The 23,941-nt window shown below is 37.5% G+C and overlaps 1 protein-coding gene and 1 long non-coding RNA gene across 4 annotated transcripts in view; both read left to right on the top strand.

The window, feature by feature from the left end:
* LOC134660854 (uncharacterized) overlaps window positions 1-23,941 on the top strand; it is an 848,341-nt gene that overhangs the window by 748,716 nt on the left and 75,684 nt on the right. The window lies entirely within an intron of this gene.
* On the top strand, window positions 49-17,579 carry LOC134660755 (OCIA domain-containing protein 1). 3 transcript variants are annotated; one of them, XM_063516539.1, is made up of 6 exons: window positions 49-258; window positions 890-1,016; window positions 13,847-14,024; window positions 15,073-15,215; window positions 15,935-16,046; window positions 17,467-17,579. In XM_063516539.1, the coding sequence occupies exons 1-6, from the start codon at window positions 142-144 to the stop codon at window positions 17,570-17,572; spliced, it is 783 nt and encodes a 260-aa protein (XP_063372609.1). In that variant the 5' UTR covers window positions 49-141; the 3' UTR covers window positions 17,573-17,579. The 3 variants fall into 3 exon arrangements, with proteins under 3 accessions (XP_063372609.1, XP_063372611.1, XP_063372610.1); XM_063516541.1 differs by lacking the exon at window positions 49-258 and adding an exon at window positions 4,132-4,258 and having other exon boundaries at window positions 889-1,016; XM_063516540.1 differs by lacking the exons at window positions 49-258; window positions 890-1,016 and adding exons at window positions 3,831-4,035; window positions 4,132-4,258.

Raw genomic sequence — 23,941 nt, 5'->3', positions numbered from 1 at the left:
AATATGTCACATCAGTATACAATGCGATTTAAATAAAACTAGTTAAACATGGCATAATAAAAAAATAATCACAAATTATAGAATTGATAAGAATCAACCATAATTTCGATCTTTAATTTAACTAAAAATGATATTTTCGTAATGAGTGTCAAAAATGAACCAAATGATCCTAGTAAGAGGGGAAGGGTGGAATGTGATGCTATAAAACCATCTTTCGATGGCTGCAATCCACCCGTGAAGAACATAACACATCCGTTGGTAAGGCATTGATTGTGTTATAGTTAATAGTTAAGTACCTATTAAACAAGTTCGTCGTTCTCCAAAAGACTTTCCAAAGGTGAAAGGGCGTACATACATAGTGGTAGAAGAGCCGGCCGCAAAATTTCTAACCGACTTGATACCACGATGATCGATGATCTCGTTTGCCAAGGTGTTTCGGCAGGAAAAGCCTTGGCAGACTTATCTATTCCTGAAATGAGGGTTCATACCTACCGACTGGAATTGGTTTCATGGTGGTATCAGATGGGTTAATTTAGGGGTCCCGATGGTCACCTTTGAGAGCGTCTGCCAAGCACTTCCGGCAGAAAAAAAACTGGCAAACTTCGCTTTTCTGTGTCTACATGTAAATTTCTAACTGCTGCCATAACTATTATTTCGGTATCAGATGGGTTAAATCAGCCCCCTTTTTTCGCATCGGAAGTGGCCTTCTTTTTCGTACTTTCGGCAAGTTCCGCCGTGGCAGACTATCGAATTCGGACTTAGCATCACTTTTATGGGAAACCAATTGTGCATTTCATCGTGGTATCAAGTCGGTCAGAAATTTTGCGACCGGCTCTTCTACTTTAGCTACCGATTGTAAACTGCATCGTTGCCGTTGCCTTGATTTCAGAGGTACTATGAATTCACTCGCGATGAAATCAAAGCTCTAGAAGAATGCGATAAAGAGAGCTTTTATCGTCGGTGCCTTCCTTTCAGCACACTTTTTGCCACAGCTACTTACGCTGCAGTCAAATATGGTTAGTAGGATGCATTTTTTTACTACTACGGTTACTTCATAACTGTTGCAAAATCTACCTACTTATTATTGGATATTTGGATCATTCAGGTTAGCTTTAAATGTTATAGTATTCAGACAAATACCTGTTAAATCAAAGTAAACGTGTAAAGGCTTATTTTATAATAAGTGCATATTTATTTAGTTTCGGGCACATCCTCTAGCCGCCCTAGACCTATAAAAAGGTCTCCTGTTACATTCTAATTTGAACTTTGTGTTGACAAAATAAAATTTTATTTTGCTTGGCAAGGTTTGACGTATGGGCGACTAGAGGATAAAGAGTCCGTAGAAAATAAAAAAAAGGAATTGGAAAAAGTAATAAGCACTAGTTCACAGAAACAGACTTTACACATGCCTACAGCTGTACATAAGTGTACCAAGATTTTTATTTCTATTCCGTTACCATTTTCCATACATTTTTTATGACGATGACGACAATGAAATGGAAGGAACGAAAAATTTATGGAAACCTTGGGACACTTTATTTCTAAAAAGCTCGTAATTCTGAGAACTTCGAAATAAAAAAGATAAGGTGTACAATGTTTAATATTAATAGAGTAAACTCTAGTAAAATGCTCCGTAAGTAGGTACCTAAGTACTTAGGTATATGTATAATTGTATATTGCTGAAATTACACCATACTGAGTTGGTAGGTTCGAATTACATAGATAGTTTTGGACACACGTCAAAAGGACACGCATATTATTCTGTTCAATACTTAGATGTCTTATAAGAATTGGCAGGAACAAACGACAAGAAAACTTTCATTGAAGTAAGAACGAATATTTAAAAGTCATTCACTTTTAATTCGAAAATATTTCCAATATGATCGGATAATATTCAGAGAACGGGAATTTTGCAGATAAATTTATTCTTCTGCCGCTGACTAAATACCTACGCTACCAGATTATTTTTGTGCAAATAATGCAATTTGTGTGTAGGTATTCATGACAGTGTTCTTTATACCTACATTTTGACGTCCAAACGTTCCTTCCAATTCTTTCTTGCTTCTTTGAATGTTATCTTATTTTAGGATTGCTGAAGAAAAACCGTCATTTTGGAGCGTTCCCTAAAGTGATGATTGCGATTCTAATCGGGCACTTCTACGGGCGCTACGCGTTCATCCCGCTGTGCGAGGAAAAGCTACGCCACCTGCCCGCCAACAGTTACCTCGGGAACGTAATGCGACAATATTGTTGCGAGCGCTCGTCTAAAACTCAGAAAACAAAATGATTCGAGGAGGTGGTGGAGGTGGTCTTTCTGTGTTTTTAATTATTATTTATTAGGCCCGACTGTGTTCGGTGATTCTATGAAAATGTGACGTTTACGTTACCAAATACCTACTCAATAAAAGACGATACCTATGAAATGGTATACCTAATTGCCATGATTTTTTTTGCCCTAAGTACAGCATAATGCCAATGTTTAGCATCCGAAACTCTCACCGAACAGTGACCTTGATGGTTTGGTCAAAATATCTTTTGGGGGGGGATGACTGAACGGGATAGTCTTACACTCGGTTTAGACTCTCGCGCGAGCCACGAGACGAGCCGCGAGCCGCGTCACGACACGCGAGTCCACCGTTTACAGTCGCGTTCGGCTTGTCATTCGGTTATAAACCTTATGCCGTGCCGTTAGTGTTTAAATTATATTAGCTCGACGAGCTTGCGAGCCACGAGACGAGCCGCGAGCCCACCGCTTACACTCTCGTCTCGTGGCTCGGCTCGCGGCTCGTCTCGTGGCTCGCGCGAGAGTCTAAATCGACTATTATGTATCTTTCAGTATAGGAGTAGCAGCGAAAGCGCTATTATTGTGTGTCGTTGTCACAGTCTCATATTTTATTCCCTACCATATTATAAATTGGTATGGATTATGGTGGGCAACAAATAAATTCGACCAATCATAGTGTCGGATTGCCTATGTTTTGCCCCTCACGGACGCACGCGTATACCACATCTATTAAGCCGGCTTCCCACGGCCCGTTTTTTCACAGGTCTGACCGCGCCTCTACAGGCCGACAGATCGTGGGAACGGTCGCATCCGACGAGGCCTGTGCGCTGTCCCAGGTGAAATGAACCGACGCAGACGCGCCCCTACAGGCACCGTCGCGCCGCGCCGCGACGCGCCTTTGAAGTTACCGACTCCCGACGGATCGGACGGGTGACGACAGGCCTCGTCGGATGCGACCGTTCCCACGATCTTCGGCCTGTAGAGGCGCGGTCAGATCTGTGAAAAAACGGGCCGTGGGAACAAAGAGTAGTATAATATCGTGGGAAGCCGGCTTTAGGATCCTACCATCTATCTATGACATTCATCGACTCTTCTCTTTCCGCACAATAATGTAGGTATAGTTTGTCAAAGGACTGTCTCATTTCAAATATAGACAGAGAGAATCATCTTTGTCTTAGTGTACTAACAGACTATCGCACCGCGACCTTGGTGCGTCGCACCCATAAGTGAGAGCGAGAAACAGATATCTCTTTCTCGCTCTCACTTATGGGTGCGACGCTCCAAGGTCACGGTGCGGTGCGATAGTCTGTTACCTCTATTACTAGCACCCAAAAGAAAAGGATGAGTATAGTTTTCCTGGTTCTTACTAACAAATTGGTTTGACCAACTATAATGTCAGGCAAAGCTCCTTTTATAAAATGTGACCCAGTTAAAAAAATATAGGCTCGATGGACGCAGCCTTAGTCTCTCCGAAAGGACAATGAAAAAAAAAACGCCAACGATGCGCCAACATCAAGCCAACATCACTGTCAATAATAGTGTCACTTGTCAACCTCAAAGTCTGAAAGCGGTGGGACTGGGATCAGTGCGTATTAGGGAAATAGTTGCTTAATGATTGTATAAGATTCGTTAGTGTTGAATAACAAAGGAATGCGATGAATGATCCAAATGTATTCGGGTACCAACCAGATGGATCAGGACAACAGCTGACTCCTACGCCGCCGGGCCAGCGGCAGAATTCAGAGTTACAAGTAAGGACACACTGATGTCATAACATTTCGTTGAAATGGCCACATGAAGAAAGGTTCATAAGAAATATTTAATATTATCATTTCGTACGGTTGTAGGGCTCGTACAAGTTCTCCGCTGATGAGCTTCGAGTCCTGGGGCAGTGCAATCGCGAGAGTTTTTACCAGCGGTCGCTGCCCCTCGGGACTTCACTCGGTGTGACCACTTACATCGCTATCCAGAAAGGTCTGTACATTATGTTAAGGGTGGACGGTGTACGACTACTTAACATAATTATTGTTTAACAAATGTGCATGGCAACTCGTTTTTTCATATCAATATTTTTTATTATCCATTCCTAAGTTATGCTTCCGAAAATTTATATATTATTAACCTTTTAACCGCCAGCAACTTTTGATCGAGCGTGCTCGTGTCGCCACCGACAGTAATTGTACCACGCAGAGTAAGGTTGGCATAGTTACGGGAGTTATAAATGTGCTGTTTGTCTTATTTATCAGACTGTGGCGAAATGAGCTGGATATGTAATGTCTTATATATCAGACTCTGGCAGTTAAAGGGTTAAGATAATATTACTCGTTATTAGCTATAGGTTCTATTAGTTTACAACAGCAAACATAATATCTGATTAGAATTAAGCCTTATTTGGCTATATTGGTCTATCAAGTCAAGACATAAGTCAAGGATTCCAATGGACCACAAGTATCCAAATGGCCATTATTCTTTGACAATATAGTCAAGTTCCAGGCTTTTAGGTTATTTGAATATATGTTTTTGATCTTGATGCGCCTGACTGTATAGAATAAAACTACATTTTGTTGTGTCCCCCTGCTACAGGTTTTCCATACAGTCAGTCCGGGAACCGGGAATTTTTGGTTATCACCATAAAATTTCAGTCCCAAGAGCAATCTCTAAATATCCCTACTTATTTTTAATTTGCGGGACTTCTTTGTGGATAGTAAGAATAATAAATACTAAGAAAGAAATTTGTGAGAAATTAAGGCATTAGCACTGTGAAAATGTATAATAATCAATTTTAACTGTAGTCTTCATTTTAAATTGGCTCATGCATATTTCCGGCCTGGCAGGCTGCTGCAATCTGTAATTTTAAAATGTTTGGTTTACCAAGTTTTGCTATCTATGTTGCTCTGCGAAAAAAATCGTTATTGCCATTATTTAACATAGAACTGTGTAGTGCTTAAATATTTGACATCTAATATTGATGTTAAAAAGGTTGGTAAGTGTGAATTTTGAAATATGTCCAAAATTTTAAGCAAAACTAACTTTTATTCTGCACTGCTATCTAGGGATGTATCATTTTAATAAAGTTATATTATTTGTTTGATGTTGAAAAGATGCACTGCAATAACATAAGTATACAACTAGCAATCACCTTTAAGTTTCAAATAAAAATGTCTGTAAATATGATATATTTTAGGTCAATGCGGACAATTCCATCATATCCCTATGACAATCCTGTACACAGGCATATATTTCTTTTTTTTTTTACCATAGAAAAAGCCCATCAGCTTTTGATTGCTGAAACTAAAAGCAATCGCTGCTTTATCAGTGAAATTATCATCTGTGTTAGTACTATTGTTTCTAAAAAAACACTTGTGCACGGAATTGCCCCTATGACGGAATCGGCCGCATTGCTCTTATCACTGTAATGTTTAATAGGCTACATTCCTACTAGTCAAATCAGCTTCTTTTTTAGAACTGTCAAAACGATTTGCTAATATGGAATTTATATGAAAACGAATGTAGTTACGTCACGGTAAACTCACCTACTTTTTATACTTCAATCCGATTTATTAAATACAAATTGTGTTTAAAAATAGCTGCTGTCTATGTTTTTCTAATAATTATCTGGTGCTTTATTTCGTGCATGGTTTGAAATTAGAGATGGGCGCCGGCGGGTAAATACCGGGAAAATATCCAAAACTACCCAATCTACCCGATATTTACCCGTATCTACCCAAATTGTTGGGTATTTAAAATTTGTTCGTATAATTGAAGAAATTCATTATATAAATAAGATATATCAACATTATTGTCGTATAAATATGAAAATAAGTTAAAATAAAGTACACAAATCACAATCACACAACTTTTTTGTACACAATTAATGTAAATTTTTTTCGACGTGTGCATTTTGTTCACTGATTTGTGTAATTTGTGTTGTAGGAATGTTAATTTAATTAAGCTATTGTATATATACCGTATTATTTACATTTCTTTGTTAATTTGTGTACCTATTATTATTTTATGTATTTATATTTTTCCTTTTTTTTCATTTATTTTTATTTTACCTACTATTATTAAATTATTTTCATAATTTGGATTTGATATTTCTACATTTTATTTTATTTATTGTTTAATACAGTAATTTTATCGTTAGGTATATGGCCAAATTTGATTTACTGAAACCGGTTTGGATGAAATTTTGTCTGTATCTTGATTGTTTGAAAACACAATATGATCCAGTAGGTGGCACTGCTATAGGTATATAGCCAATTAGATATGAGCGCCGATAGGCATTTAGCCGGCGGCGGCGCGCCGGTCAAAATTGGTCGGCGGCGGCGCGCCGGTCAAAATTGGACGGCGGCGGCGGCGAAACGGCGGCGTGGCCTTGAAACACCTTCGATTAATGAAAAAAGAATTCAAACCAAATATTTACCGAATAAACATGTCTTTGCTGTAAGAAAGTCAGGAAATAAATGCATTTTTTATTTTCAAGGATAATTTATTGAATAATGGTACGAAAAAAATTGATATCGTATAAACTGTAGATAAGCGGTGTCGCGCGGCATCAGAGGCGGTCTTAATCTTGGCGAGGCTCTCCGGAAGATCTTAGCGAGCCCCTTATCTTTAGTGCTAAGTTAAAAATTGCGGATTGACTGTATCAGGGAAACGTCTTGTCGACAGTCCAAAGAAAATCGAGATCCGTGATTATCGATTCAACAAAACCGATTTATGTCAAAAAGTGAGGCCCAACGCCGAGCTCCATGTAACACCGAAGACTTTATTTCGACGTTTCCCAATGCGAGGCCAGAGGATGAGCTGCAGGTAAGCATACAGCTAAGAATCGAACGCCAAGTGTAAGCTTGGCTGACGGCCGAACGCCTGGAGCGCCGATTGCGGCGCGCTTCTGTGCGAGGCCGAGCTGCAAGAGAGCAGAGCGAGGGCGCAGGCCGATAAAGACTGAAGCCATAGTGTTAAAGATCTGGAGCTTTCCTGCGGGCGCATTCGTGCAACGCCAAAGGCAGAGCTGCAATGGAGCTAAGATCGGATAAGGACCATTGCTCAAGCGTTTTAAAACAGGCCGAAAGTTGAGCTCCAAACAGGGCCAAAAACTTGCAGGTTCAGATAGCGGCTTAATTCCATGCGAGCGATGCAAGGCCATAGATTGAGCTGCGAGAGAGCAAAGCTTGAAATTTGAACAGTGGCCAAGTTTAATTGAGACCCGATTCCGACGCTCTTCCATGCGAAGCCAACGGCCGGACATTTGGACGTGGAAACGCTTAATATCTCAAAACTAACCCCATTTTATACCTTTTAAAGACGTTTAACCATGCTTGCAATAGTTAAATTCGCGGTAAATGTAAATGACTGACGGCGCCGCCGCCGCCGAAAAAATTTTGTCGGCGGCGGCGGCGCGCCGGGACGGCGCTCATATCTATAGCCAATAGTGTTTTCAAACAATCCAGGTACCGGTTGAAATATATGCACAAAATTTCATCCAAATCGGTTTCATTAAATAAAATTAGGTGATATACCGACAGCAGCGCCACCTACCGGGTCCAATAGTTTTTTCAAACAATCCAGGTATCCGTTGAAATATACATATACACAAAATTTCACCCAAATCGGTTTCAGTAAATCGAATTTGGCTATATACATGAAGTTATATTTTTTAAACTGGAGCGAGTTGTCACTTTTTTTGCCATACTAATTTGAACCTTATCACCGAGACAGAAAGTTGTTCGTACCAGACTAGAGAAAACGGTCCACTTGAGATAGAAAAACCCGAGCCCTGTGTCTCACTCGCACATGTTGCCAATGTTAAAAAGATACCACTGTGGTAGAAATTATATCATTAAACTACTGAATTTAATTACCTTCTTATACAATTTTAGTGCTATATTCAGATTACAGTTCTGATATATTTTAAGTAATTTGTAAATAATTATGATGCCAATATTATTAACTGATTAAACCAAGCGCATACACAGCAAAAAAAACCTAAATTTTAGTATGGTAGGATTTGTAGTAACTTTAAATATTAATTGGTATCCCCAATTTGATGACATTTCTTCAAAACACGTGAATGCGAAATTTCTTAAAAATTGTGAAGAATTGTTGTGTTAAAGGTTGTTGGAGTGAAATAATTGCTAATTGTGGAATATTGTTTCACAAGAAAGCCACAATGATTACATTTTACTATAAAAATACAAGACAACATTGTCAAACTCATTAGGGTGACTATGATGTCGGCACGTTGTGAATCGGTCTCACAGAATTCTTATTATTAACGTAGGTAATGTAAAAGTAAGTTTAACTTAATAGGTATGTCTTTATTTCGGCATGTTTAATTTAAGATTTGTTATAGAATACCTAATTGAAGGAATGTTTACAAAAACAACATAACTGCTTAGAGCGGTTGTCATTTTTTTTAAGAACATGTTAATCGTTTCAGGTGTCAACCAGTGTAGTCAGTTATGTTGTTTTTGTAAACATCCCTTCAATTGCCAAAATTAAAAACCAAAGTGCTTAACTCCTTAAACATTACAGACTCTCATTTATACATAATATTTTGTTACGGAAAAGGTATGTCAAACTGTTTATATATATGCAATCGATTCTTTATAGGTAGGACACATTTCCGTCAATAGAAAAAAGGCACCAACTTTAAAAAAAACGTCATATTTGCTAAACAGATCTTCAATGACGCTTACACTTAAAAAAAGCTGAAGTGGACAAAAGGGAAGCCTACCTTTATGAACATACCATGAGTGAGTGCTAAGGGAGTGTTCAAGTATTATGTAACGCAATTTTTGGACACCTCCCCCCCCATGTAACGCGCCGTAACGTTTATCTGTACCCCCCCTCCCCCCTAGTAAAACGTTACGTAACCACCAAGTGACCATTTTTTTACCTAAAGGCCACAATTATGTGGCGTAAAGTACTTACCGTAAAGTGGCGAAAAGTTCTGAAAGGTTAAAAAACAATGTTACGTAACGCGTAGTTCAAACCCCCCCCCCCCTCCCACGTAACCACCAAGTGACCATTTTTTTTTACCTAAAGGCCACAATTATGTGGCGTAAAGTACTTACCGTAAAGTGGCGAAAAGTTCTGAAAGGTTAAAAAACAATGTTACGTAACGCGTAGTTCAAACCCCCCCCCCTCCCGCCCCTGTAACGCCTCGTAACGTTTTACAAGACCCCCCCTCCCCCCAAATTCGTTACGTAATACTTGAACGCTCCCTAAAGAGGCCGACTACAAATGAAAGAAAAAACCCGACTACTTAAAATTTCACTTTATTTAGAAAATGACACACCCTACTGATATATTTCATGTTATCCTAATATCCCACATACAGATGTCTTATGGTCACCCTAATTAGAACGAGATGCAGGGCTCTAGTTTGACTTCTCATGTGGACACACTTTTTGGTCAATGTACTCGATCCAGTTTATTAACTCTAAATCCGTGGCTATATACCGATAGCAGCGCCACCTACCGGGTTCATTTGTTTTCCCAACCCTTCAGGAGCCCATTGAAATATACACACAAAATTTCATCCCAATCGTTCCAGCCGTTTAAGAGGAGTAGAGTGACAAACACACGTATTGTAGAATGTATGTATTAAGATATTAAACATTTGACAAATTCCTTAGTCAATACAAATATTATACATTTTATAGAACTACATGAGTATCAAAAAAACTGTTATTTACATTATCTCAATTCAATTTATTACTCCGTTTCCAACTTTTATTTATACCCACTCATTTGGGTAGAAAAGGTAAATACCGGGTAGATTGGGTAAATACCCGATAAATACCCGATATCTACCCCGGGTATTTACCCGCCGCCCATCTCTATTTGAAATATGTAATTTATTTTTGCTACTCCCGTACTTTTATTTGTCATTTAAAAGGTCGTGCACACACCTTTAAAACCCTACCTTATAGTTGTCAAGACAAGTCTTTAGTCTATTCCCCAAAAAAGAATTTGTGCATACACGCAGTATCTTTTTAGCGATTTTACGATACTTCATGTAATGACCACTTAAAAAATATTGAATGAAATACAGTGTTGCCAACCTTATTTTAAATGTCATCTCTTGACTAATAAGTGAACCATAGATATGTTTTTTTTTTTAATTTAATTCTTTCATTCATTCTTTTCCCGCCCGTACCCTCAATTTTTGCTACTTCTTGGATTAAAAATATTTGTTAAATTTACAATTTTATTTCAAAGTAAGTGCTTGGTCGTAGAAAAAGTATTGTATGCAACGTTGTTTAACTGAGTCAAAAAATACTTGTGGCGTCTTTATTAACAATTTTCGGCTTCGCCTCAAATCTTTCGCCTTTTTTGACCTCTCTGACAACGGTTGCATAAAATACTATTAAGTACAGGAAACATCCCTATTGTTATTATATTTACATTGCTGAATGAGGTGATAATACTAGTTTTTCTCTCGATTTTACAAGCTTTTATTTAACTTGCAATTTACCTATGTAAATACAAGCTATGCTAACAAGCCAAGAAACCTTCAGCAAATAAAACAAAATATTCGTGACAGTCACTGAGATAATGCAGGAAATGAAAAAACGCAATGAAAAGGGTTCACATCTGCCATGTTGCTAGAGGTGGACATTTGTCTGACAGTATTTTCCATATTTAATTGCCTGCCCTAAATACTATATTTAACAAGAAATACTTCATAATTTTTATATTTTATAGAATAAAATTACAAAATCTAAAGTATATACCTGGGGCCCGTTTCTCAAAAGCTTGTAACTTGTAATACAAGCAGATGTCACTTTTTGACAGCTTTTGTTAGAAAGGCACTTCCAGTTGTATTACAAGTTACAATCTTTTGAGAAACGGCCGGGCCCCTGTTATTTGTTAAGTACCCTGTATCATAGAGAAATATAGTAAGACAAGAGTGCTCACTCCATACATCAGTTCAGACTATTAATTTCAGTGTCTACATCTAGCATCGAGTAGCGGAACTATCAGTACTGCTACTTGACAATAGATGTAGCAGTACTGATAGTTCCGCTACTCGATACTAGATGCTAATAGTCTTTTTGGTACTAAAGCTGATGTATGGAGTGAGCACTCTATGTATTTTTTCTCTATGCCTGTATGTAGTTATGTTTGTATGGGTCAAATGTTGCAAGCTAAATTTGACCCCCTTTCCAACTTCTAATGAAGCTGATAATTTGCATTATGTATTGTCACCCAATGGAATATTATGGTACCATTGAGCTGATCTGATGATGGAGACAAGAGGTGGCTGTGGGAACTCTGTGATAAAACAACTCAACCTAGTTGTGTTTGGGGTTTGTGGCATTGTCTCGATAAGTATTAGTTGTCTGTGGAAAGAATAGTACAGTCAAATTATTGCCAAAAAGTTATTAAGTTATTACTATCAAGCAAAGTCAGTAAATGCAAAATTATGTTATGTGGAAGCGTTTACTGTCATACTCATGCTCATTTATTGATAATATTCTTAAAATATTACATGTCAACATCAGAAAGTACATTTACATTGTTAAATCATTGGAAATAGTAACAAATTGTTTAGAATTAAAATTACAATTAAATATGGTTATATCATATATACTTAGTTAATTCAATCGGGTGTGAAGTATGCTAAGTTGAAATACATCTCAGATCTTAATTTGTTATTGTATAATTGAAATAATTAATTGAATCAGGAATATACGAGGGGTGTTCAAAATATTCTCGGTATGAGAATGAAAACAAACAAGTACGAAAAGTTTGATATTTTTATTTTTCAATATACTCCCCCCCTATGTTCATACACTTAAAAGATCGATCAATTATTTTTTTTAATCCCTCGTAAAAATATTTTTTATCTTTCGTGTAAAAATGCTCCTCCACTGCCGCCTTCAATGCTTCATCGTCAGAAAATTTATTTCCACGCAGATCCTTTTTAAGATTGGGGAGCAAAAAGAAGTCGCTGGGGGCTAAGTCCGGACTATACGGTGGGTGAGTAACAGTTTTAAACCCACATTCAACAATAGCTACCTTGGCAATATGAGCAGTATGGACGGGGGCGTTGTCATGCAGAAGCAGAATACCTTTCGTTAACTTTCCTCGCCTCTTTTCTTTAATTACATCCTTTAATTGACGTAGAATGTTAGCGTAGTACTGTCCTGTGATATTTACACCTTTTTCTTTATAATCGATTAGTAATACTCCTTCACAATCCCAAAATATCGTGGCCATGACCTTGCCAGCTGAAGGGATGACCTTGAACTTCTTGGGATGAGCTGAACCCTTAATGTGCCACTGCATGGACTCTTGTTTACTCTCTGGGTCATAATGATGAACCCAGGTTTCATCTCCAGTAACTATTCTTTGCAGCACCTCATCAGGATTTTCACCGCACAGGTCAATAAAATCGGAACAACAAGCTACACGCATGTCTTTTTGAAGCCGAGTCAGCATTCGCGGAACCCATCTTGCACTTACTTTTGACATATTAAGATGGTCATGTATAATATCATGTACGGTACCAATAGAGAGATTGGTTACTTGTGCTATAGATTTTACCTTCACTCGACCATCTTCCAATATAAGTTTTTCCACTTTATCAATATTTTCTTGTGAAGTAGCTACTACAGGCCGGCCAGGTCTAGGGTCATCTTCAATACTCTCCCTTCCGCGTTTAAACTCGCTTGACCACTTTTAAATGGTAGATAAAGAAGGAGCAGACTCACGGTAAACACAATCCATTTCCTCTTTTATGGTTTTTTGATTTTTACCCTGTTTTGTCAAGAATTTTATCACGCATCGATGTTCTAATTTAGTTAACATTGTCAATTCGCACATGATGTTCATGTTTGTTCAGCAATTGCAGAAAAACAAAAGACTGTCTCGGTTCGAATTATACTTTTTTTTAATGTCAATGAATAAACCTTAGCGGCCAGTAACGAAAGAAATTTTAGAAGAGGTCGTAAGATATCAATACCGAGAATATTTTGAACGCCCCTCGTATTATGTTTTATAAAGGATTATAAGTAGTATACATACTGTTTATTTCTACTTACAACCGTAACAGCAATAGAGTGCAAGATAAATATGAAATTACTGTGAAAATATGATGTCAATAGTGGTGCTGCCACACTTTGTTGCTGCCAAGTAAATGCAGATTGATTAAGTTTAGATATTAGGTTTCAAGTCACTTGTTTGCGAAAGATAGGGTATACATAGGATGTTACAAGTTCATAGTTAAACTAGTAAGCCGAGCTAGCTTGTCACACAGTCATATGCAAATTTAAAATGTATTCCTTATACACTTAAATAGTTTCTAGAGTCTCTAGACTTCTAGAGAGTAAGGACACAAGTCACGATCTATTATAGTATAGGTGTTCAGGCTTTACGAAATTCCATGTTATTCCATAAGTTAATAGAAAAATATTTGTTTTCAAAAAGTAAAGGCAAGTAATAAAATATACCTATTATCAAATGGCAATCACAGTCACATGCTCCCAGATCAAGTTCAATTCATCATTGACAACACAGCTAATTGCAAATATTTTTGCATTGCAGGTTATTTCAAGCCAAATCCCCGGTTTGGAGCTATTCCTAAAATATCATTTGCGGTGTTGGTTGGTTACTTTGTTGGGAAGCTATCTTACCAGGAGGCATGTGCTGAAAAATTGATGGCCTTACCAGGGAGCTACATTGGACAACTTCTCCGTGAAAAAAAGGAAGGGAGGATGGGCGGGTAAGAATATGCCACTGATATACGTTTATTAATTATTAGCCATGTTATTTGACAATCGAATAATCCATTATTTTTTCTTGCTTGGAATAGAACTCTTGGGACACTATTTTTCTCCTATTAGGATCTAAAAGGAGCTGGCGATTCTGAGTAGACATAATAAGAAAAAAAAAGAATTAAAAAAGTATTGTGTAAAACTGTCACTAAAATGGCCCAGCCACGGGTCTCAAAGTGAGTGAGTGAGAAATTACACGGATGAGAAGACACCAACGCATATACGGGTTCCTTACAAGCCGCTTTTTGTCTGTGGAGCCGTCACACAAGCACCTTCCCCATACAAAACGGAGAACGTTCTTGAGAACGGCACAACTAGTATCTCACACCCTGTAGGATGCCCGCAATGAGGATCAACGCGCGAAGATTAACGCAGATGGTGCTGTAATCGTATAAAAAGTGTTAAAAAAGCTTTTGGTACCAGTTGGAACCATTATAATCTGTATTAAATACATTCAAGTCACTTGGGTAACCCATTCAACGCTAATCACGACACTATGTCGTTTCTTTTTATCTACAAAGCATTTCTGTCTGCATACAAGAAAACCTATGTTATCGGCTACGGCGAAGTATTACATAGCAGTGATTGAGTTGAAATCTCAGAAATATACATAAATGGAATGTCTCTAATTTTTACAAGCTCTTATTAACATGCAATATATATTTGCAAGTTAGTTTGCAATTGTATGTATGTTCGGGTCAAATATTGCAAGCTTTATGAGACCCACTTCCCATTATTCGATTGAGTTGAAACTTCACGTACGTATGCAAGTTGGGTGACACGTGACACAGCAATAATAAGGTACCATCGAGCTGATCTTATGATGGACACAGGAGGTGGAAATAGGAACACTGTTTGGGTTCATTAGAATTGTCTCGATGAGTATTAATTGCCTGTTAAAAATACAGTCAGCGATAAAAGCTTGTATCAAAATTTTAATTTTCGATAAAAAAACAACAGATATACTGTTATGGTATTTTCCTGTCATAATTTCAGAGGTGGAAACATACAAAGCACTCCGAGCATGTTCGGCGCCGGTCCCAACGACATCTACTCGGATGCGGGCCCCGGCAGCTCGCTGGACCTGGACACAGACCGCCCGGTCTTCAGCGACGATTCTTATCGCCCCGATAATGAAGGTCAGATTCCTATGACATGTCTAAGGGCGCGTGTACACGGTGCCGCCTCCGCGCCGCCGCCGCACGGGCTCGTGTACACGGTGCCGCCTTCGCGTCGCCGCCGCACCTTCGCGGCGGCGGGCTTTACGCGTCTCGTGTGCATAGCGCGAAGGTGCGGCGGCGGCGCGACGGCGGCGCGGATGCGGCACGGTGTACACGCGCCCTAACACTCCACTCGCTCGGATGAAGATTAAATATTTTTAGGCATAAGGTAGATGCCCGAGGACACGTCACTGTCCCAGTACTAACATGTCACGTCATTAGCAATAGAGGTGATATAGGGTGTTATCTATTGCAGCCCTGGGGCGACACTTTAGGTACATAAGTTTGTACAACATTAAAGTCGAGACTAATAATGAAATATATCGTATCATATCGAACATTTAGTATTCTACTACGATTACCACTGGTAACGACTTGGTGGTAGCTAGGGGAATGAATAGCCCACGATTACCGAAGATAGAAAAAGTTTATGTACTTAGATGACAAAGGTGCTCACGTAGGCAAAATTATTTTCTAGGAAGTCGACGATGATTTTTTATTACGGGAAGTTAAACATCCAATTTTTGTCTTCCCGTAATTCGTGGATAACCTACACATTGTAGATTCAATAGCGATATTTTCTTTTGCAGAGAAGTTAAAAAAGGATAAACAAAAACCGTGAAAATTGGTCATTTTAGGTGGAGGTTTCCCCTCGTTGGGCCCGGACAGGAAGGGCCCCGCTCTGTCTTACGACGACCTCAGGCGCAGGAACCGTGGCGAGTACACCGAGGCTAGGCAAGACCCGTACAGGTAACATTTTTAACTAATTAATGTTCTACTCGTACTCTTTGAAAACCACGTCTGAACTCATCAACGTTATCGCCCACATGTCCATTACATGTGGCATACGTCCTACATCTGAAACTTCTGGTGATGAGAGAGTACTATTATACATACTTCATTCCAGATAACACTAGCCTTCAGAAGCTCACAGAATCTGAGTCTTTTTTGTGAAGTTGTAGCGGCAGATCACAGCAAAGAAAACTTATTTATTCGATTTAGATACAACGTAAACGAATACTAAATATTGAAGATAGTGACAGTAATGACACACATCTATAATTGAATAGCTTAACTTTAAACTCGGATAAATCCACTCTACCACAGAGTGCTAGTGGTAGAGTGGATTTATCAGAGCTTAAAGTAAATCGATTACGATATTGTTTTTTGTTTTGCAAATTATAATGTGAAACTTGTTAAAATAATTGGCGGATAAATTATACAAATATTTTCTTCTTTAATATTTTATTAACCCTTTTATATAAGGTAGGCAAATTTGACATAAAGTTCAAAATCATATATTTCCTCAGCCTTGTAAAGGCTAGCAGGCCTATTCGAACATGCACTGACATCAAACCGACATTACAATGATATTCGAATCATATCAGTTAGCTGTAATTCGGGCGAACGTCTCGTTCGCACTAATTCTTGTGCGGATAAGTCTGAGGGAATAGTACATTATTGTCGAGGTTCGGAAGTAGCTACTTGCAGGCTGAGGATCCGTTTTAAACGGACGACCTTGGGAGTCCGTTTAATTGAATCCGAAGCCAGCAAGTATCCTTCCAGCCGAGTCATATATAGTGCTTTTCTCAAAAATGGTGCAAGAAACACGTAGAAGAAATATTTTACAGAAGCAACGTTCTAATTTTCACAGAAAAAAGTAAAACCATTAAAAAGATTTGCTTGCCGCCTTTTAAAAAAAAAGAAGTGTAGGTATTTTTCTGCTGAAAATACGCCAACGTATTTGAGACACGTAATAAAATATTCGCGGTACCAACATTATAATAATAAGTGCTGATCATCTGTTTGGCTGTTTAATGGACCTATGCCTTCATTTAATATGGCCATTTAAAGTTTTAAATAGTTTAGAACTCGTTAAATAATGGAATTTGTATGCAACATTGCAGTCCCGAAATCGAGACTGCAATGTTATTAACTTTTTAATTTTTTGAATGACCATAAACTACGCACTTCGCGACCTATTTTTTAACCGGCAACGTCGACTTTGCCGTCCATTTTTGAGAAAAGGAATATTACTCATTGGATGACTTCCTACAATATACTCTATGAAGAGCCATTTTTCCTTAATTTCCTTACCTCTAATCCTATCTAGAATGGAGTGTAAATATAAACGAATAGTCCATTTAATAAAGGACACGGTTTATTTCAGAGTTGACCCGAACACAGTGCCGCCGATAACACGCGCGCCCCCGGCGGTCGACGCGCCGCCGCCCGCGCCGCGTCACACCAACCAGTACGGCGACGTTATGGATTAACACTATGGCATTTACACCACTCGCATTTTAGATGCGTGGCCCGATAACTGCAGCGTGTAAATTATATACTGGCTAATATTTCAACAGATGGATAGCGTTCGCTGAATATATTTAGGCTTCTCATCATGAACTGCAAACTACCTACAGATTTAGCACGCAAAGTATAGTTAAATAATAAAAAATATTGAAAAATTCATTTATGACTAAAAACTGCGTATTGTTGTTTGATTTATACATTGTGATTTTACTTTCATAATAGAAATCTTAAAAAATTGTTATTTGAAGCATCTAAATTGTTTTTATTTAATCGTCTTTCCCACGGGTAGTATGCGTAGTCTGTTTACCAATAATGTTGATGATGATAATGAGATTTTATAACCAGAAATATATCAAAGGCCTACCATAGGTACTTATTTATAGTAAAATGTTCTCTAAGATGCAATGTGCTACTACAGGAGTATTCCTACAATTAAAAATTGTAAGTATAATTTAACCTTTTGAACGCCACCGACGGCAATTGACGTCAACGCAAAATCGTGACGACGCCAAAGACGGCATTTGACGTCGATAGTTTTTTGATGAAAATCTACTGAAAAACAACCCACTTTTAGGTTGGCATTATTAATTCACAAAACTAAATTTTACCCCCGTGGCGTCAGTGGCGCGGCAAATGGATGCGCCGTTTGGCGTTCAAAAGGTTAAAATCCTTATTGATAGCCGACAAAGTAGTACCAGACATCAAATATTAAATCCAATATATTATTGTACTCCTTGATTAAATCGCACTCTTCAGAGTGATCACTTGTGAGCGTCAGGATGGCGGGTGGACCTCAGCGAATTTGAACTAAATAATATTATAAACATATTGTACCTCCGGTGTACCTTAGTGTAGGTACCTTTGATATAATCCAGTGTACTTCTCCCAGAAACGAGATATTTAACGAAAAAGGTCCACCCGCCATTCTGACGCCAGGATGGCGGATGGTTGGTTTGGTAGTTTAATAAAATAAACGTAGTTGCAGTATAACTTTATTAAAAATTGTATTTTATTTGCATCTACCCCAACAAAAAGTTAATGTTTAAACATCAATTCGCATTGCCATCTTAAAATTAATAAAATAGTAAAAATATTAACTTCGCCATAGGAAAACAATTAAAATTTAACAATAAAATATACTAAGAACAAACTGAACCAATTTAGATTTAACATTACTAACAAATAATAGTGAGATGATACTCGGTGACATTGACATTCCCAGGGAGCCCGGGTATCTTTGTAATGCCGAGCCTTTGGGTCACTAAATGTCACTATACATACATATAGGCATCGACAATTACTCGCAACGGCACATCACTCATTAAAAAAGTTTTACATTTAACATCACTTAATTTCGGTCAAAATAGACTGGTTAGATCATTTTCCCAAAATAATAATTTACCTGTAGCATAATTTCCATTCGAATTTTTCCTACTCTTAATTTACACCAGACGCATTAATTCCTAACATGATTTCTCCATTCGCATATTTTCCCATTAGACAATTTAGCCACTCACAAATATTTCTTACGGCGTTTATTCTATAATCAAAATTTAGTTCACAACTTAGCTAGACGGAGTTCCTTCGGGCATCTGAAGCTACCTAAAGAACCTAACCGCTTCGCGGGCTCCGTCTAGCTAAGTTTTAAACTAAATGTTTTTTTAAGAGAAACAGTGCGGTGGGACCATGGTAATATTATCGCCTAAGAAATAAAAATAATGCGAATAAAACGACTTGGAAAGTATTAATTATGAGAAAACTTAACCTAGGAATGAATGCGTCTGGTGTAAATTAAGAATAGGAAAACATGCGAATGGAAAAATCATGTAAGGAATTAATGCGTCTGGTGTAAATTAAGAATAGGAAAAAATGCGAATAGAAATTATGCTACAGGTAAATTATAATTTTGGGAAAATGATCTAACCAGTCCTTACACAAACATCGACCCAAAAATATCGAATATTAAAATAAATTTTCTATAGTCGCTATCAGATATATCGGAGCGGCCGAGGTGTTAAAAAATATATGAATACGCATACTAATGCCTTGACAATAGTGTTCTATATTTGTGAGCACCTTGGCCGCTCCGATTATATCCGATGGCGACTGTACAATAAATTCATTTCGCTCCAGATCTGAAATTTCAAAACGCATTTGATACGTAATGTACCTAGAGTACCTACCTATAGACAATCATGATCTAAAAATAATCTGACTGGATTATACGAAACGGAAAAAAACGATGACGTGCCAAGGGCATAAACCTAAATCTGAATTTAAAGTTATTATTGTATTTGAACTAAACTAGCACTCTGGCCTTGTGTGAATGGATTTTAGTATTCTTTGTATAGACAGTCACAAGTACGTCCACTAATCCGCATCGTACGGATCGCTCATTGGCAATGCCGACACCTATGCTCCGAGAGGCAACTTTTGCGATGCGTGTCGAAGACGTCATACGGACGGCCGCCGCTCGCATCTCACAAACACATTCCGCAGGTACGATCATTACGAAAGTCCGAATTTTCATTCGGCATCCGATTGCTGGTACTTGCGTCGGCAAATCCGAAATCCGTTTAATGTGTGCGATGCGGGCCTGTGGACGCTTACGTATTTATCTTCACGTCAGTCGTGACTTGTTTGCGCTGACGCCGATATGCCAAGGGCGCGACCATTGAAACGACTTTTCTAACACTAGACTAGATACCTACAAATTTGGATTCAAATAATTTTATAAACATTATCAAAAATACAATATTATATCATTCAGGCTTTATAAAGACTGGTTTAGAAAAATGAGTTAGTAATAGGTACTTAGAGAATGCTAAAGGATGATAGTTCACTTTGAGATCAATCCAGATCCGATCGTTTTGAATATACTGACATTATGATTCCTTACCCAATTATCTAACGACATTCTTACAAAACCCGACCTCAAGTACAATAGTAGCGTTTGGTTGGTAATTTATATATAATATCATAAAATTGCACTAAATATATGCTTAGGTACATGTAGGATTGCACATGATAAAAACACGAAAAAATATTACTAAGTAGGTATCTATATGTACATATAATTACATCACTCTTGTTCCCATAAATTTCATATCTTTCCTACGGAACTACAGTTGATTAATAATTAATAAATATAAATAAATCAGATGGTAATTCCGTCACATAGACTTATCAAGTAATAAATAGGTAATAAACAAAGTCTTAGAATGATAAAACAACTGTAATAAAAACATACCTAAGCCAAACTATGACCATCGACTATCGCTGTTACTAATTAGGTAAAATCGATTAAAAGCATACTGCAATGCACATGTATGTTGACACGACACAACTGTTCGCTAACGCGTCTGCATTACTTAAATAATTTTAGTAAATTCTGTAGATACTGAAACAATTGTTAATCTATGTCAGAGCTACCTTAAGTTAATAGATGCCAAAAATACACAAATTTTCGCTATATATGTCCGATGGAGCGTGTCACAAGAGCAATTATTTAAATGGATGACCCCTAACACTATCCGCAGTTACCCTTTAATGATCCCAGTGTTTTCAAATTGAACTTGCAGTACCTATGACCTTCAATACCATAAATCCTTCGTATGTCTGAGCACTGTTCAGTGCGCATGAATTTAAATCCAGTGTTGAATAAAATAGGTTTAAATGTCATTCGCTTTGATCGGTGCTTACATACGAAGAGTTTATGGTTGGTGATTAAATATCTCTGTGATTTATTATTGTCAAGCACTTTATTTTATGTTTATTTAAATATTTATGTTTATTTAAACAGTATTAAAATGAATTGATTTTGTTTCATAATAAAGTACATATTTTTGGTTCATATACTAATCTAACGTACCGCTCACCTTTTTGCTCGCGTTACAAGGCTCACCCTACATATTCATGCATGATCTTATTTATCCTTATCTAATGAAAATATTTAAAAAATAAAAACAATAAACATATTACAACGATAACATTTACCCAACCACGAGTCAACTCCGGCCGGGAAAATAAATACGAATTTATAATGATAAGTTAATAACAATTACCAGGCGGTGATATAAAGTTCTTCATCATTATACCGCCCTTCGTCAGTAATGTACTGTTTTTATCAATCTAACCCTGCATACCGAGGATAAATACATTCATCAATGGTTTTACTAAATATTATCCGTATATGTACTAGTGTATGACTAATTGTACCCAAAATACACATTTAACAATAATAATTAAAGAATAATGCCCTTTAATAGTGATATGGGCTTTGGGTGGTATTCCATATGTCCAATTTTCTACAGTGTGTGGCCTATAACGCGGGCGAAAAATTAAAACGTAGATTCTACTCCTCAAACAATAAAACTTTTGTTCAACAACTTTTTGAAATTATGTAGTCTTAAAATTGTCCCTTTTTCAAATAAACTAAATAATATTTTTAATGTACTTTAAATTCCGTCTAATTGACATTGCCCGTCAGTTTTGTCACCGTACAGGCATAATCAATTTCGTAATACATTGCGTGTTCGATTAAATTTTAAAGTGTTTTAAAATACAAACCACAAGTTATTTTTAAAAGTCGCTGAACAAACATTGTCTAGTTTGAGGAGTAGAATCTACGTTTTAATTTTTCGCCCGCGTTATAGGCCACACACTGTATAGCCAATATTTTAAAAAAAATCTTTGAAGGAGGCCCATTCCACTTATGCAACGTCTTGGTTCAAGTTTTTATATTACATAGCGTAACAAATTTGAAAAAACTATCTGGTTCTGTCAATCAAAAGAAAAATGTGACTGCATAGAAGGTAGGATACTATAGAAGTGGTATACGCGTGCCTCCATGAGGGACAAAACATAGGTATAGGTGAACCAGGATCTATTGAGGGTGCGCCATGTTGCGGAATTTCACTGGAACTAATTTTTTCATACTACACTGAATTGTCACCCTATACATGAGAATCCATAACAGGGATACATAGCAGAATGTGCAAGTCGCAAAATGAGCACTAGTGCAAATCGCAGAAGGTGCAGGTAGTAAAACGTGCAGATCGTAAAACGAGCAGGTCGCAAAATGTGCAAATCGTACAAAGTGCAGGTCGCGAAATGTGCAAATCGTAAAAAGTGCAGGCCGCATAATGTGCAAATCATAAAAAGCGCAGGTCGCCAAATGTGCAAATCGTAAAAAGTGCAGGTCGCGAAAGGTGCATATAGTAATGTCGTTTGCTTTGTGTGTCGTCCCTAGTTAAACTGCATGGTACAAAGTCCAACGGGCATATTTCAAAGCACTGCCTCATAAATTATTTGCTCATAAAACAAAGTCACGATAAGGTATCAAAATAATAAAAAAGATAGCAGGTTTGTTTCAAAATATTTTAACATTCGGTAATCAACAGAAGCCTTATTGGCAACGATTACGCTTTTTGGACCTGTAGAATCTGAGCTCTATTTCAAAATCTACACATTTTGCGACTTGCTCATTATGCGATCTGCTTGCACATTTTGCGATCTGCTCGTTATGAGATCTGCACATTTTGCGATCTGCTCATTATGAGATCTGTACATTTTGCGATCTTCTCATTATGAGATTTGCACATTTTGCGATTTGCTCATTTTACGTAGCCTGCACATTTTGCGACTTGGACATTCTGCTATGTATCCGAATTTAGGATTTTGTTGTTGTACCATAATCCATACTAATTTACGGTGGGGAATAAAAAAATGTGAGACTGTGACAAGCACAAACAATAATAGCGCTTTCGCTGCTACTCCTACTGAAAGATACATAAGACTATCCCGTTCGGTCATTTCCCCCACCCCTCATGACCGATCCAGTTAAAATACTAGATTCATGTGTGACTGGTGGTAAGTAATAACTATGTAATTATGGGATGCATACAGACAGAGTTACTGCGTTGTAACTTTGAGTAGCAGTGCGAGATACATTTATTTAAAGTACATAGTGACGATAGGTCGCTAGAGTTAGACCAAATTAATTCTGCAATAGTTTTGATAGCACACGCAGTGCAAGTGTTATTTATACGTCAAAACGTTCATAGAAGTTTGACGTTTAAAATAACACTTCCACTGAGTGTGCTATCAAAATCGTTGTAGAATTATCTTGGTAGATAAGTTTTGCAATAGACAAATATGAAACAAAGAGGAGGCCTATCACATATATTTTTTAAAACTATATTTCCATAGACAATGTTTCTCGGAAAAACATTTACTTTCTTTTTAAATATACTTATTATAAAATAGATTTATTTTTTGTATGAAATGAAAATATTGTATAACATATATTCAGTCTTCACTCACGCCTTTTG

Source organism: Cydia amplana, chromosome Z (assembly GCF_948474715.1).
Source record: "Cydia amplana chromosome Z, ilCydAmpl1.1, whole genome shotgun sequence".
Taxonomy (NCBI): domain Eukaryota; kingdom Metazoa; phylum Arthropoda; class Insecta; order Lepidoptera; family Tortricidae; genus Cydia; species Cydia amplana.
The sequence above is the reverse complement of the archived record's forward strand: the minus strand, read 5'-3'. Positions and strand labels throughout refer to the sequence as shown.

Coding starts and splice junctions, on each gene's coding strand:
- LOC134660755 (XM_063516539.1), top strand. CDS start 142: ATGAGTGTCAAAAATGAACCAAATGATCCTAGTAAGAGGGGAAGGGTG. Junction 1,017..13,846: donor TTACGCTGCAGTCAAATATG/GTTAGTAGGATG, acceptor TTTGCATTGCAG/GTTATTTCAAGCCAAATCCC. Junction 14,025..15,072: donor AAGGAAGGGAGGATGGGCGG/GTAAGAATATGC, acceptor TCATAATTTCAG/AGGTGGAAACATACAAAGCA.